General features: G+C 42.9%; 1 protein-coding gene across 1 annotated transcript in view; it reads left to right on the plus strand.

The window, feature by feature from the left end:
* The window catches only part of GUCY2C (guanylate cyclase 2C), a 69,705-nt gene that overhangs the window by 11,747 nt on the left and 45,445 nt on the right, over positions 1-12,513 (plus strand). The window contains exons 5-7 of the mRNA XM_084617787.1: positions 4,804-4,925; positions 5,842-5,938; positions 10,745-10,850. Coding sequence (XP_084473913.1) covers positions 4,804-4,925; positions 5,842-5,938; positions 10,745-10,850 — 325 coding nt within the window. The remainder of the gene's footprint in view (positions 1-4,803; positions 4,926-5,841; positions 5,939-10,744; positions 10,851-12,513) is intronic.

Below are 12,513 nucleotides of genomic sequence, written 5' to 3' on the forward strand. Positions count from 1 at the left end.
GGTGTGCAATTTTGACAACAATTTCTCCCATTAATAAGTCTGGTTTACAATAGTGGAAACATATTGCATCCATTCATATTGATAAGTGTCAAACAATGATCTCTTTTTTAACAAATGCATCAAACCCTTAATATTTCCCAATATGACCCAGAACATTTTGTGTTCCAAAGTAGCTAGTGCAAGTATCTGCATTTCAGTGCATCCCATAGCTATGGCTGTGTAGTTTCCTATTTCTAATATTTTTTTTTTCTTATGGATAAGCCATGTGGTAGTATTAAGCCATTACTAAAGATTCCATTGGCCTTTTAGGTTACCCAGACCAATTTGGACCAAGTCTACATTGGCATGTACTTGTTTTTGTATCAGGCTGTCCTGTAGCTGGGACAGAAAGCTTAATTTATTTTTAAGTTCCTGCAGGTCTTCAGTATTTTTTTTTTAAACACACAACAGTGCTAGCAACAACACAAAACACAAGACAAAACATAGAACACAGAACACAATTTCTATTGTGACAGTAGATTCATGGTATTGGGTTGCTTTTCAGCTGGCAGCTTTTCCTGATTTTCTGAAAGACAAAAAGAACATGTTTCTACCCCTTTTGGGGTGGCAGATTATTGCTTAAAATATTTCTTTTACAAATACCCTTGCTGATTGCAGGCAAAACAGAGAAATTGCCCCCATATTTTCCTGTTTTTGTTCTATAGGCAGGCCAGGTTTCAAAGGCTTTTATCTTTTAAGGGTTATGGGGAAATTATCCCACTGTTTAGTCATTAAATCCCTGAGTTTTCCTTCTTATACAGCAGACCAAGTTTATAATGTTTTTCCTGCTGTGTTAAGCTTTAAGTTTTATTTACAGGTAATAACTGAGAAGCATCATTACCATACGACCTTAAAGGATTTTTCCAAAAATCATACACACTATACGTTGTTACAGGGATACTTATTATCATTAAATTTATTAAAATTATCTTGTTATCCCATGCCTTTTATTTAGACAATTTGTTTGCTGACCAGGTATGTCCTTTATCTGCAGCTCCTTTGTGCTGCTAGTTCTTTCCTTCCTTTATCATTTAGGTAATTTGCATTTTCACAGAAACTTCCTGCTTTTGGATTTAAAGCCATCAGCAGCTCAGAGACTCTGTCTTAAAAGGGACACAATCAACTTTCACCAGAGTTTTGATTACTTTTAACTTCTGCTTCCAAAACACACAGCAATCTGAAAAAGAAAACCCAACCTATTGTGGCTCCCTTTGGAGCCCTAATAGCATTTTAATTAAGTAGCATGGTATGTTTGCATTTCTTTTGCCCCTTCTACAATATACCCTGCACATGTTCTGGGGCAAATGCACATTCCTTCCATAGTTTAACTTCTATAACATTATCCAGATCCATTTTTACATAAGGTGTCACTATTTCTTTTTTTGCTTACAGAGTTTTCATGTACCTTTATCAAAGTGACAGTCTGATTACTCAGAGCCATTTTAAGACTCAGTGTTTCTAACATTGCTTCTTTTTGTTTTGTGCACCTCACCCCTGCTGTTGCTTCAGAGAGGCACTGTCTTTTTTAATTTTTTTTTTTTTACTACAACTCTCATCTGCTATTTTGTTACAAAAACAAACAAACAAAAAACAAACAAACAAAAAGAATCCCAAATTTTTTTTTTTTTATATTCTCCTGATTTTGACTGCCCTGCTGCAGCCACAACTTAAAAACATTTTAAATTTTGTAAAGCATTGAGTTACCTTTTAAGGGTTAAATGCCAAATCCCAAAGCCAAACAACACTAATTACCTGTGTCTAGCAAAAAGGTCTGTCAGTTTTGCAACTTTGAATTAAAGAGTCAAATGGATTTTTAGTGGCATTATTTAAAACAAAAACAAAACTAACTGGTCCTTAGAACTTTACATATTTACACACACACAGACAGATACATACACATTTTCTTTTCCTTAACATCCCTTCCACACTGCTCTGTTTTTTACATCTTACATTCCCTTTATACATTTGAGGCAGTTAAGTTCCAATAGAACCCTCTTATGTTCTTTTAGCAAATTTGACTAAATTGTCCAGTCAAATGATTTTAATCAGATAGTTTATTTTTGCCTGGCTAATTTACAGACATTCCTTTGGGAAAGGGCTCATTTTTCTTTCAGAATGGCTGCAAAGAAACCAAGAATGCTCTAACACTTTTCCTTTTTAACATTTTCGGTTAAAAGTTGTTTGGGTGAAATACAAAGTTTAACTGCTTAATTCCCTCCAGCCTCTGCAGAGTTAACTTTTTTTTTTTTTTTTTTACTCTCTTTTCTCTTTGTAATTATGCCTGGGGGTGCCGTACATAGGACCTTCTCCCCCTTTACCTGCCTCCCTCCAGCCTCTGCAGAGTTAACTTTTTCACTCTTTTTGTATTCCTGGAGTGCCTCTTTCACTATTTTCAGCTGGCTTTGGATATGTGTAGCCAGCACCTTCCAATTGTCTGCTCCCTTTTCCATTTGTGCCTTTTCCTCTTTACATGAAGACAAGCGGAGAGAAGAATCCTTACATGCCTCCCACAACAACCAAATTGCTGCTGCATCTCTTTTGGCAGCACTAGAAGGTTTGTATATGAGGATATACTGAGCCAATCTATCCTCTAGGTCCGAAATAGTGCAGACATCAGCTAGGGCTTGTTTAGTCCAAGGACTGTGCCCAAATTTTTGAAGGATTTGTTTAAAAGGTGTAATTTCTTTAACAAAAGGTGAGGTTGGAGTTCCTTCTGACTCCATTCCTCCCTCTAGTACTGGCTTACCCTGTTTTCTTTTAAACATCTTAACATGGATATTTCAATCTCTTTGTCACTGCTGGTATTACTTAGCAAGTGACACAGCCTAGATTCTGAAATCATAGTTTAATCTATGCGTTTTTCCCCTGCTACCTTCCCGGAGGCCAGCAGGTCCCCTGCTACCCTCCCAGAGGCCAGCAGGTCCAGTTAACCTATTTCTCCCTGCTACCTTCTCGGAGGCCAGCAGGTCTGGTTAACCTGTTCTTCCCTGCTACCTTCTCGGAGGCCAGCAGGTCCGGTTAGCCTGTTCTTCCCTGCTACCTTCTCGGAGGCCAGCAGGTCCCCTGCTACCTTCTCGGAGGCCAGCAGGTCTGGTTTAATCTGTTTTCCCTACTACCTTCTCGGAGGCCAGCAGGTCCCCTGCTACCTTCTCGGAGGCCAGCAGGTCTGGTTTAATCTGTTTTCCCTACTACCTTCTCGGAGGCCAGCAGGTCCCCTGCTACCTTCTCAGAGGCCAGCAGGTCTGGTTTAATCTGTTTTTCCTGCTACCTTCTCGGAGGCCAGCAGGTCCCCTGCTACCTTCTCGGAGGCCAGCAGGTCTGGTTTAATCTGTTTTCCCTGCTACCTTCTCGGAGGCCAGCAGGTCCCCTGCTACCTTCTCGGAGGCCAGCAGGTCTGGTTAACCTAATAGAAATGCCTAGCTCACTAGAGCTGGCGGTGTGCACACCAATATTTACAATAACTGAGGTTTTTTACCAATATTCCCCCTTTCGCAATTCTCCACCAAAATGTTGTACCAATAAAATAAAAACCAGCAGGATCTTATTAAAGGGAAAAAGGCAAAATACCACATTTATTGTGAATACAGAAAGAATCATAGTAAGCAGTTAGTTATAGTTATAACATTCCATTCAATCTCAAATTTATTCTCACATTCATTCATACAAACATACACACACACACACACACAGGTTCTGCAAGGTTGTTATCATAGTTACCAGCCTTAGAGTTGCTCATGCCAAGCCACTGGCCAGGTGGCCTGGACATGAGGAGGGAGCAGGGCCTTGTCAGATGCTCATCTGATGCTCCTGGAAGTTGGTTTGCAGAATCAGACCCCAAAGTTCTCACTTTTTAGAGTCTATTTTTATAGGAATTTCTTCCTATGCCAGTCTATGGGAATTGCTTCATCATGCTGTTGCTGAATCAATCAGCAGATAGCACATTCCTGACGGCTCCAAGATGTTATCTTGTTCTTTGGTTCTCCCATTCTTGAGGCTGTTGGGTGGATTCCAGTCTGCCCTCTGGGTGGGGTCCTCTGGTTATTTCCACTTGACGCCTTCTTCAGCCGATGGACACTGGATTCTTAGGCTGGCACCTCCCTGATCATTCAGTTATTATCCACACCAAGCATCCATCCACATACATCCTCTATCTCTATTTTAATCACAATTGTTAATACAACAAAAGGGCGGGGAGTCTCTGGGTGCTGTTTCTGTTGTTAGAGTATTGCTTTGAGTCTCTCTCTCTTGTGAATTGCTTTGAGAACAGACTCTGTCTTAGAATGTACTAACACAGTTAGCAGCTTGCAAGTTTCACACATAGAGGGAGAGAAACAGTACCAAAAACCAAGAGACCTCTTAATTAGTAATACCCTGGAATTTAAACTCTGGGGAATCAAACTCATTTGTGATTTTAATACAGAACTTCTTTAATATGATCCAACACTAATGCATTATTTGAACCAATCCTTTATAATACCAGATTTAAGTGGTTCTTGCTCAGGTTCAAGGTTTTCCTTTTTATGCTCACATTCTCTGTACTGCTTTCCCTCCCAAATTCTGTTGTTTAACTTTATTGATGCAGAATGGCTGCTGCATTCCAACCCAGAAGTGGCTACATTTCTGTAGTCGGTGAAGTGATCCTTATGTGCTGTAAACAGTCTATTAGACATTTTAGGATTATTAATGCGGGAAGGTGCTATATAAATGTAAGGCATTAGAATATTTTCAGCTGATCTATAACCCACACTTCCTACCCTGCATCAGGTACCTCAATGCACTAGAGGCTGGAATCTCATACTTCTCTTTAAAGCTGACGTTCAAAGAGGTTTTAAGGACACCAGAAAAATTAAAGAAAATTGTGAAGGATCAGACCCGGAAAAGCAATGGTAAGGGGAGATGAGAGTTCTCTTTCCCTTGCATGCATGCTGTTGATCTCTGTCTATGCACTACTGCCTGGGTTATGTTCTGGGGAAAATCTTTCCACTTATGACAGAAAGAGCACAGATACTCTTTTCCATTTTTGTGAATGTGGGAAGATGGCACAGAACTCAATTCCCCCACTGTCCTGATAAAGCATATGGGCATATTCTGCTTGTAGATGCCTCTTGGGGTAGATTATCTTCTGCAGACATGACACTGTCTTCCTACAAGCCCTGTCCAGTGGAGCATTCATAACGCAGCAGCCCCTGGTCATAGTTTGGATTCCAGTGTTACTAGAATGCCAAGCTTCTTTCTCTGTGTCTGTTTCTCTCTCACACACACACCCCTTTTGTGCAACAAGGGGGCTCATTTCAAACATGGGGGAATGAACAATCCCTACTGGAAACCCTGGCCATGGTGGTGATGCCTCAGCTCTATTAACAAGTGCTTATGGTAATGTTAATCCCTGACATCATTGGAGGGGGGAGCATGAGAATAAGGAAGCCAGTGACAGATTAATGGTTTATTCTTCTAATACCCTTTGCCTTAGAACCTTCTATACCATGTTACTGATTGTAGTTTATGTTGCACTCAATCTACGTGCGATTTTAATGCTCATGAAAGCAAGGTGCTGATTATAACTGGGTCAGGCATAACGTGGGCAGATGCTGAGCAAGCTTTCTCCTTCCACTGTGTAGTTCAGTCCTGACCCACAACTATCTGTTCTTTTATTTCTGGCAATACCTCTCAGCCCTGACCAGCTGTAGCCCTGTTATTCTAGAGTTTATATTCTAAGAACAGTATGTAAAACTCTATTTGTCCTCCTCCTCCTTATTTGTATGCCTCTCACCTTCTCTCCATCTGTCTTTACCTGGTCTGTAGTGATCATCATGTGTGGCTCTCCAGCTGAGGTCAAGACAATCCTAGAGGGAGAGAAAGTAGATGAGGACATAGTCATCATCCTGGTGGATCTTCACAAGTAAAGTATCGCCACTGGTTTTCCTTCTGTCCCCACTCCCATTTCCTGCAGGATGGAGCTAATGGAAATAGTCCAAGAGGAACTCTCATGCTGAGGAGACATTTTACCATGAAACATTTCCCTGTCACCTCCTTTTCATAGTCTTCTTGGCCCCCTTTTAGCCAATTATCAAAGCTTTTTTGGTGTTTGAACCAGGACGCATCTTCCACATCACTTATCCAATCCATGTTAGATTTTTTTTAAGGCATCTATATTTTGGACTGTGATGTCATAGAGTCATGACCTCACTGCAGGATGAAATTATAGAATAATAGAAATCAGGTTAGAACCTAACATCTTTTCTATCTTCCTCCCTACTACCCCACCAGAAAACACAGGAATGCACCCTAAAAGATATTCTCCAGGGCTTTGTCTTGTCCAATTTTAAATGACATAAGCAGTGAGGCTTCCACCACTTCCACGGAGAGACTATTCCATAGCTAAATGGATCTCCCTACTAGGATGTATTTCCTGATATTCACCCTAAATAGTCACTTGCTTGATTTCATCTTAGTATTCCTAATTACAGCCTCTTCAGATCACCTTACATGATTTCTCTCCTTCTTTAAGATGGGATCTTCAAAGGAGCCTAAGGTAGTTAGATACTCAGTTAGGATTTGGGCATCTAACTACCTTAGGCTCCTTTGAAAATCTGGCCAGAAGGCTAGAATTTTCAAAGGTATAGAGGCACCTAAAGAGGCAGAGAGGCACCTGGTGGGATTTTCAAAAACATCTAAGTGAGTTAGGCACCTAACTCATTCAAATCAATAGAAGTTAGGGACCTAACCTGTTTAGGTGCTTTTGAAAATCCCACTAGGCACCTAAATACCTGTGAAGGTCTGCCCCTTGGTGTTTATGCCCTTAATGTAATTGTAGACATTTCTCATATCCCCCTTAGCTGTCGAGCTGGTCAGGAATTTTTTGACAAAGTTTTTCATCCAAAAATGTTGATTTGTCAAATCCTGTGAAAAGGGCAGTTTTGATTAAATTTTCCTCAGCTCGGAGTTGAAATTTCTACTCAAAATAAAAGAGCAAGAGACCCTGGAATAGCCTGCTGGTTATGGCACTCTCTTAGGATGCAGGAGCCATAAGATGTCTAGGTTCATGGGCCTGCTCGCTAATTCAGAGCAGAGACCTGAACATAAGTCTACCTCATCCCAGGTGAGTGCCCTAATCATGGGGCTATAGAGTCAGTCTTTCCTTCTGACCCAATGAATATTTAACTTACACAAAGTGGAACAGCTCCAACAGAAGAGATCCACCTTAGAATAGCTGGGTGGCTAATGCACTCAGCTGGGATGTAGATGACCACAGTTCAAGTCTTTGCTCTGAATTAGGCAGAGCAGTGACTTAAACCTAGCTCTTTCATGTCTCCTTCATCTTAGGTGAGTGCTGTAGCCAGTAGGCCATTGATTATTCTATAGTTGGTCATTCTGATTTTTCACAAAACAAATTTCAAAGGTCTCAGTTTTGTTCCACTGTAGCATGGGAAGCTTTTCAAAATCATGAAATTTCTCACAGGACAGGAAAACTGTTTCCTACACAGTTCTACTTAGTTGCATAATTTGGCCAAATGACATATGGGATTTTTAAAAAATCTCCCTACATTTACCATTTCCTCTAGCCCCTTGAGTGTTTTCTTGCTATTCTGATCTTCCAGTTTGTCACACATATATAAAAGTGAGAGTGAGAGAGAGAGAGGCAATTACCAGGCCAGTTATTGCAATGACCTCCATGGCAGTGATCTCAATGGGATTTCACAAATACAAGATTCTGACTTCATTACAGGATGGAACAGAAGCTGGAGGCCTTAGAAGTTTTCACTCAAACACATATCTGCAATAACAGGAAAGGGAATTGTTGTCAATAAGTATTGATGGCATTGAGAGAAATGATCTTTCAGATTTGCCCTAGGATTGAATCTCTCTTTGAAACATACTAAACTCGGACATGAGCAAGTATATAAATCTGAAGGAAATCAGATAGCGGTAGTATATTGACCATCTCTTTGTTAGTATGTATAGGACAGTTTTTTATGATGGATGTTAGAATGATGTAAGAGCTATTGAAAATATCACAAAACAGGGTACTATTCATGGTACTCTAAATATCCTGTGACTATAAATCACCAGTTCCAATCAGATCCATGCTATGGCTGGCAGGCAAAGAAATTGGAAAACTCAGATTAGGAATGCGTTATGGAGCCTTTCACTGGTTACAGGTCTATGCGAAATGGTTATCTCAGTTCAATATCACTAGGACAGTAGGTGTTTTCACCATTTATACTAACTGGTTCCAGTAGTGGTAGCCTCAGAGAGGCCAAGAATCCCCAGGACCATGGAGTCTGAATGCCTCTCAATCCTAGAGCTGGCCTCTCTGGCTCAGGATTGAGGCACTGAAGGAATAGTTTAGTAATCTAAGATCTAGGTTCAAACACCTCTTGGAATCACAGGTTAAAGTTCCAGCAGGCTCAGCTCAATCTTTCCTCCTCCAAAGGGAATACATGAAGTAGCCTGTAGTTCACTCAGTGTCTGTGTTTTTCAGATGGCACCTTTAAAACGTGGAGTCCTATAAGCGTTGTGTTGACATCAAGGATTCTATGACACTTGCCATCAGATCAGGGGGGTGCCCTGGTGTCCTTAGCCACAATTTCCCTGCCTTCACTAGCGCGCAGAGTGGTGTCTGAAACTGGTTGTCTCTCTCCCACACCCAGCTGCCTATATTTCAGTGGTGCTTGTTGATATAGTTGTAAAGAGCAGACTGGGGAGGAAGATGTGCTCCTGGTTAAGGCAAGCTCCTTGGACTTGGACACTTGGGCTTCATTCCTGGCTCTGCCACAGACCTTGGGCACGTCACTAAGGGTTAGTCTACATGGCACTGGCAAAGCACGTTAGAGGGGTGTAACTGATAGAGTGCTTCAATGAACTGTGCTCCTACTGTCCTGTGTAGATCCTGCTGGAACAAGCTAAAAGGATTATATTAACACGATCTATGTACCTTTTAGTTCATGCCAGCAAGGTCAACATGGGGCAGTTAAAGCATTTTACAAATCACACCCTTCTAATGTGCTTTGCCGATGCCAAATAGACAACCTCTACAGAAGTGCTTTGAAGATAAATTCATTTATACATGGCCCTGCATCACCACCTTGCATATAAATATTTACAGATAGGGTGGTCTGTGCAGTGATAGCACAGACTAAATCTCCACTCTGCCCAGGATGGGGAGGATGAGATGATTTTTTCTTCCTTCAGTAGGAGGATGGGAGCCACCACTGCAGTTGCTGCAGCATGTGGTCTTCTGACACGGCCAGCTGCCTCAGTGCCGTGGCGCCCTGCTGCCATTCACTGCTGCTTGTGTTTGATTTTAGAATAACCCTGTAGTTTATGGGATCAGGCCTTCTCATACACAAACACAGAAGTATGCTAAATCCAAACAGGGTAACTGGGTCAGGCCCCACTTTTCTCCAGTGCTGGAGTTCTCCAGATAGCTCTGTGGATTTAAATTCTATTGGGCCAAGAGCCCTCTGCCAGCCAGGACTCAAGCATAGATCATGTTGATCTGTAGAACTAAGTCAGTCACTGCTAGGAGGGATCTTGCAGAGCTACTAAATCCTGTGGGCTCCAGGGAATTTTCCATATTGGTCAGTCCACGCCTGATTGTAAAGCACTTTGAGATCCCTTCAGGGTGAAAGTTGCAGAGTGAATGTCTGAGGGTATTATTAAGGGCAGGGGCAGTGTGTTTGGGGGTGGGGAAGCTGCTGCTGCTGCTGCCTGTGCTTGGGCTAAAGAGAGGACTTTGGTCTCCAAAGCTCTTATTCTAGCACCAAATTCATTCTGAAAGTTAAAAAGACAAGAATGAGCAATCAAATGTGAGTTATGGGATGAGATTCACAAAAGGAGTTTTTAGCAATCCAACTGTATCAAATACAAATACTGCCCCTTCCCATTGATACTTATAGTCAGTCTCCTCTCAGTGATGCTTTCAGCAAGTGGTTCTCAGACTGTGGTTTGTGGAGCACTTCCAGATAGTCTGCGGAGCTGCTTCTGTTATGGAGTGAAGTAGCAGCCAATTTCAAGCAGTGACTCATCCTGCTATCGTAGCTCATCACCAGACTTTGATGGTTTCCAAAGACTCTTTTAGCTATTTCATATCCTTCTTGGCCAAGTGTTTCTTTAGTGTAAATTGTGCTGTGATCAAGTTTGTAAAGGACACCAAAATTAGAGGGATAGTAAATGCATCAGAGGTCAAAAACAAATTGACCAGTGATCTGGAGAGATTGTAGTCATGGAGACTTAAGACACCAAGAAGAGACTCAGGCCCAGGTATTTAAGCTCCTAACTTCCACTGATTTTAATAGAAGTTAGGAGCCTAGATAGCATTTTGGATTTGGGACTCAGTCTCTCTATGTGTAAAGTGCTGCAAGCAGGGAGAGAAAATAAACAGCACAGAAACAAAGCAGGGCAATAGAATCTACTTAGGCATATGTGTTTATTTTTATCTGGTCTCTTCAGATTTGTCTCAATATTACCATTTTGTGTAGCTAAACACTATAGCTGCCACAGAGATAGTGTGAACAATGGAAAGGGATATATCTACCACAGTGAAAAGTGATTTACAATGTCAAGTCTGAGAACCACCATGTGAACCTGTTAATCAACAGTTCCTTTTGGGGAGAGGGGGAAGGTCTCTCTAGGTATGAAGAGCTGTAGGTCTCCCCTGCTCCTGCTATCATTGTCCCTGAAGCACTTGTGTTTTTCTTTACAGTAACATGTACTTTCAGAACACCACATCAGACAATTATATGCGGAATGTCCTTGTCCTGACGCTGCCACCACCCAGTTACAGACCAAATTCCACGGATGAATACCTGGTAACCACACTATTTCATATCTGATCATTTCATCCAGTTCACCTGTGTTCACACAACAGTGTTCCAGAAAAAATGGCTGCTACTGACTGTACTCATCCCACAAAACAAATTAATCACATTACAACACAGCAGCATTGTATAGCAATGTTTAACTCTTCATGTCATGACAATGTGACGATGCAGGATGACTTCTCATCCTCCTGCTGTAATCTAACATCATGATGTAGAGTTACAGCATCACAAAGCAAAGGTGCAAGATAGTTGTGCTACATTATGAGGCCCAAACTAGGTTCAAAGCTTTTAATTGGCCTGCAAATGTCTAGTTCATGGGACTTGGGAGAGAACTGTGAAAATTTTTACTCCTGGAGGAATTCTATGCCACTGCGCACGTACAGAATTTATGTCCCCCACAGATTTCTTTGTTTCCCCACAGAAAAATGACTTTCTGATGGGGAAGCAAAGGGAAGCCACAAAAGCGGTCAGGTGCCCAGGGCAGCCAGCAGAGTAGTAAATCACTGTGGGGTGGGGGCAGGACTGGGGAAGACATGGCTGGTGGCTCCTACCCTGCGCTGGGCTCAGCTGCTAGTCCCGTCTGAGCTGAGGAGGATGGGACTTTCTCTTCTCCAGCATGGCATCTGGGGCCAGGTCAGACCCACCCCCAGACTTCTCCCCTGGCTGTAGGAAATTCTGCAATGCCTCCCCCCCCCAAGAACTTCCTGCACCCATAGCTCCTCAGCTGCAGGGTGAAGGTTCACTGCACAGGGACCTGCTCCCCCATCCGTCCAACTCCCGTGCTTCCAGACCCCCTCATACCCAGACTCTCCTGCTGAGCCTCACCCTGCACCTCACACTCAGAACCCGCCGATGATCTCTCTGCACCTGGACCACCCCGATGAGCCACCCACACCCAGATCCCCATCCTACTGAGCCCCAACCACCTGCACCTGAACCCCCACACTGAGTCCCCACATCCAGACCCTCCCTGCTGAGCTCTATCCCCCCCACACACACTCAGACCCCTCACTGCTGAGCACCAACCACCTTCACCTGGACCCCCTGGGAGAGTCCCATTAGTGTTGCACCCAGAACCCCACAACAAGACCTTGTGCATCAAGATCCCCCCGCACCCAGATCCCCCACTGAGCCACCCACACCCAGATTGCCCCATACAGAACCCTCTAAACCCATACCTGGATCTCCCCATCCTAAGCCCCTTCACACTTGGATCCTGCCATGCTGGGCCTGCCTGCCCACACCTGGCATGGAGGGGCAGGGCTCTGGGGTGTTTCTGGGGCAGGCCTGGTTCTTGCGCTGTGTCAGGGTTGGGTGCAGCCTCACCACTGAGTTCATGTCCCAGAGGAGGGGAGGGAAGGTGGAGCTGCACAGTGATCTCTCACCTCTGTGCAGCCAGTGGCCTGTGCTCCCCAATGCCATGCTGGAGCCTCCACATTTATTTGACAAATAAAATTTGCAGAATTTTAGAATATTGTGCACAGAATTTTTTATTTTTTTGGCACAGAATGCCCTTGGGAATAGAAAATATAGACTGTATCTCAAGTTTTGGGGTGACTATAAAGTCTATCAGTTGTATTCTAGAGTAGCTATACTACACAATTCAGGCAGGATTTATAGATGTGGTGGGTCTGTGGGGGGAAAAGGAGTG

This window comes from Lepidochelys olivacea, assembly GCF_965140295.1.
Source record: "Lepidochelys olivacea isolate rLepOli2 genome assembly, chromosome: 1".
Classification (NCBI taxonomy): Eukaryota; Metazoa; Chordata; order Testudines; family Cheloniidae; genus Lepidochelys; species Lepidochelys olivacea.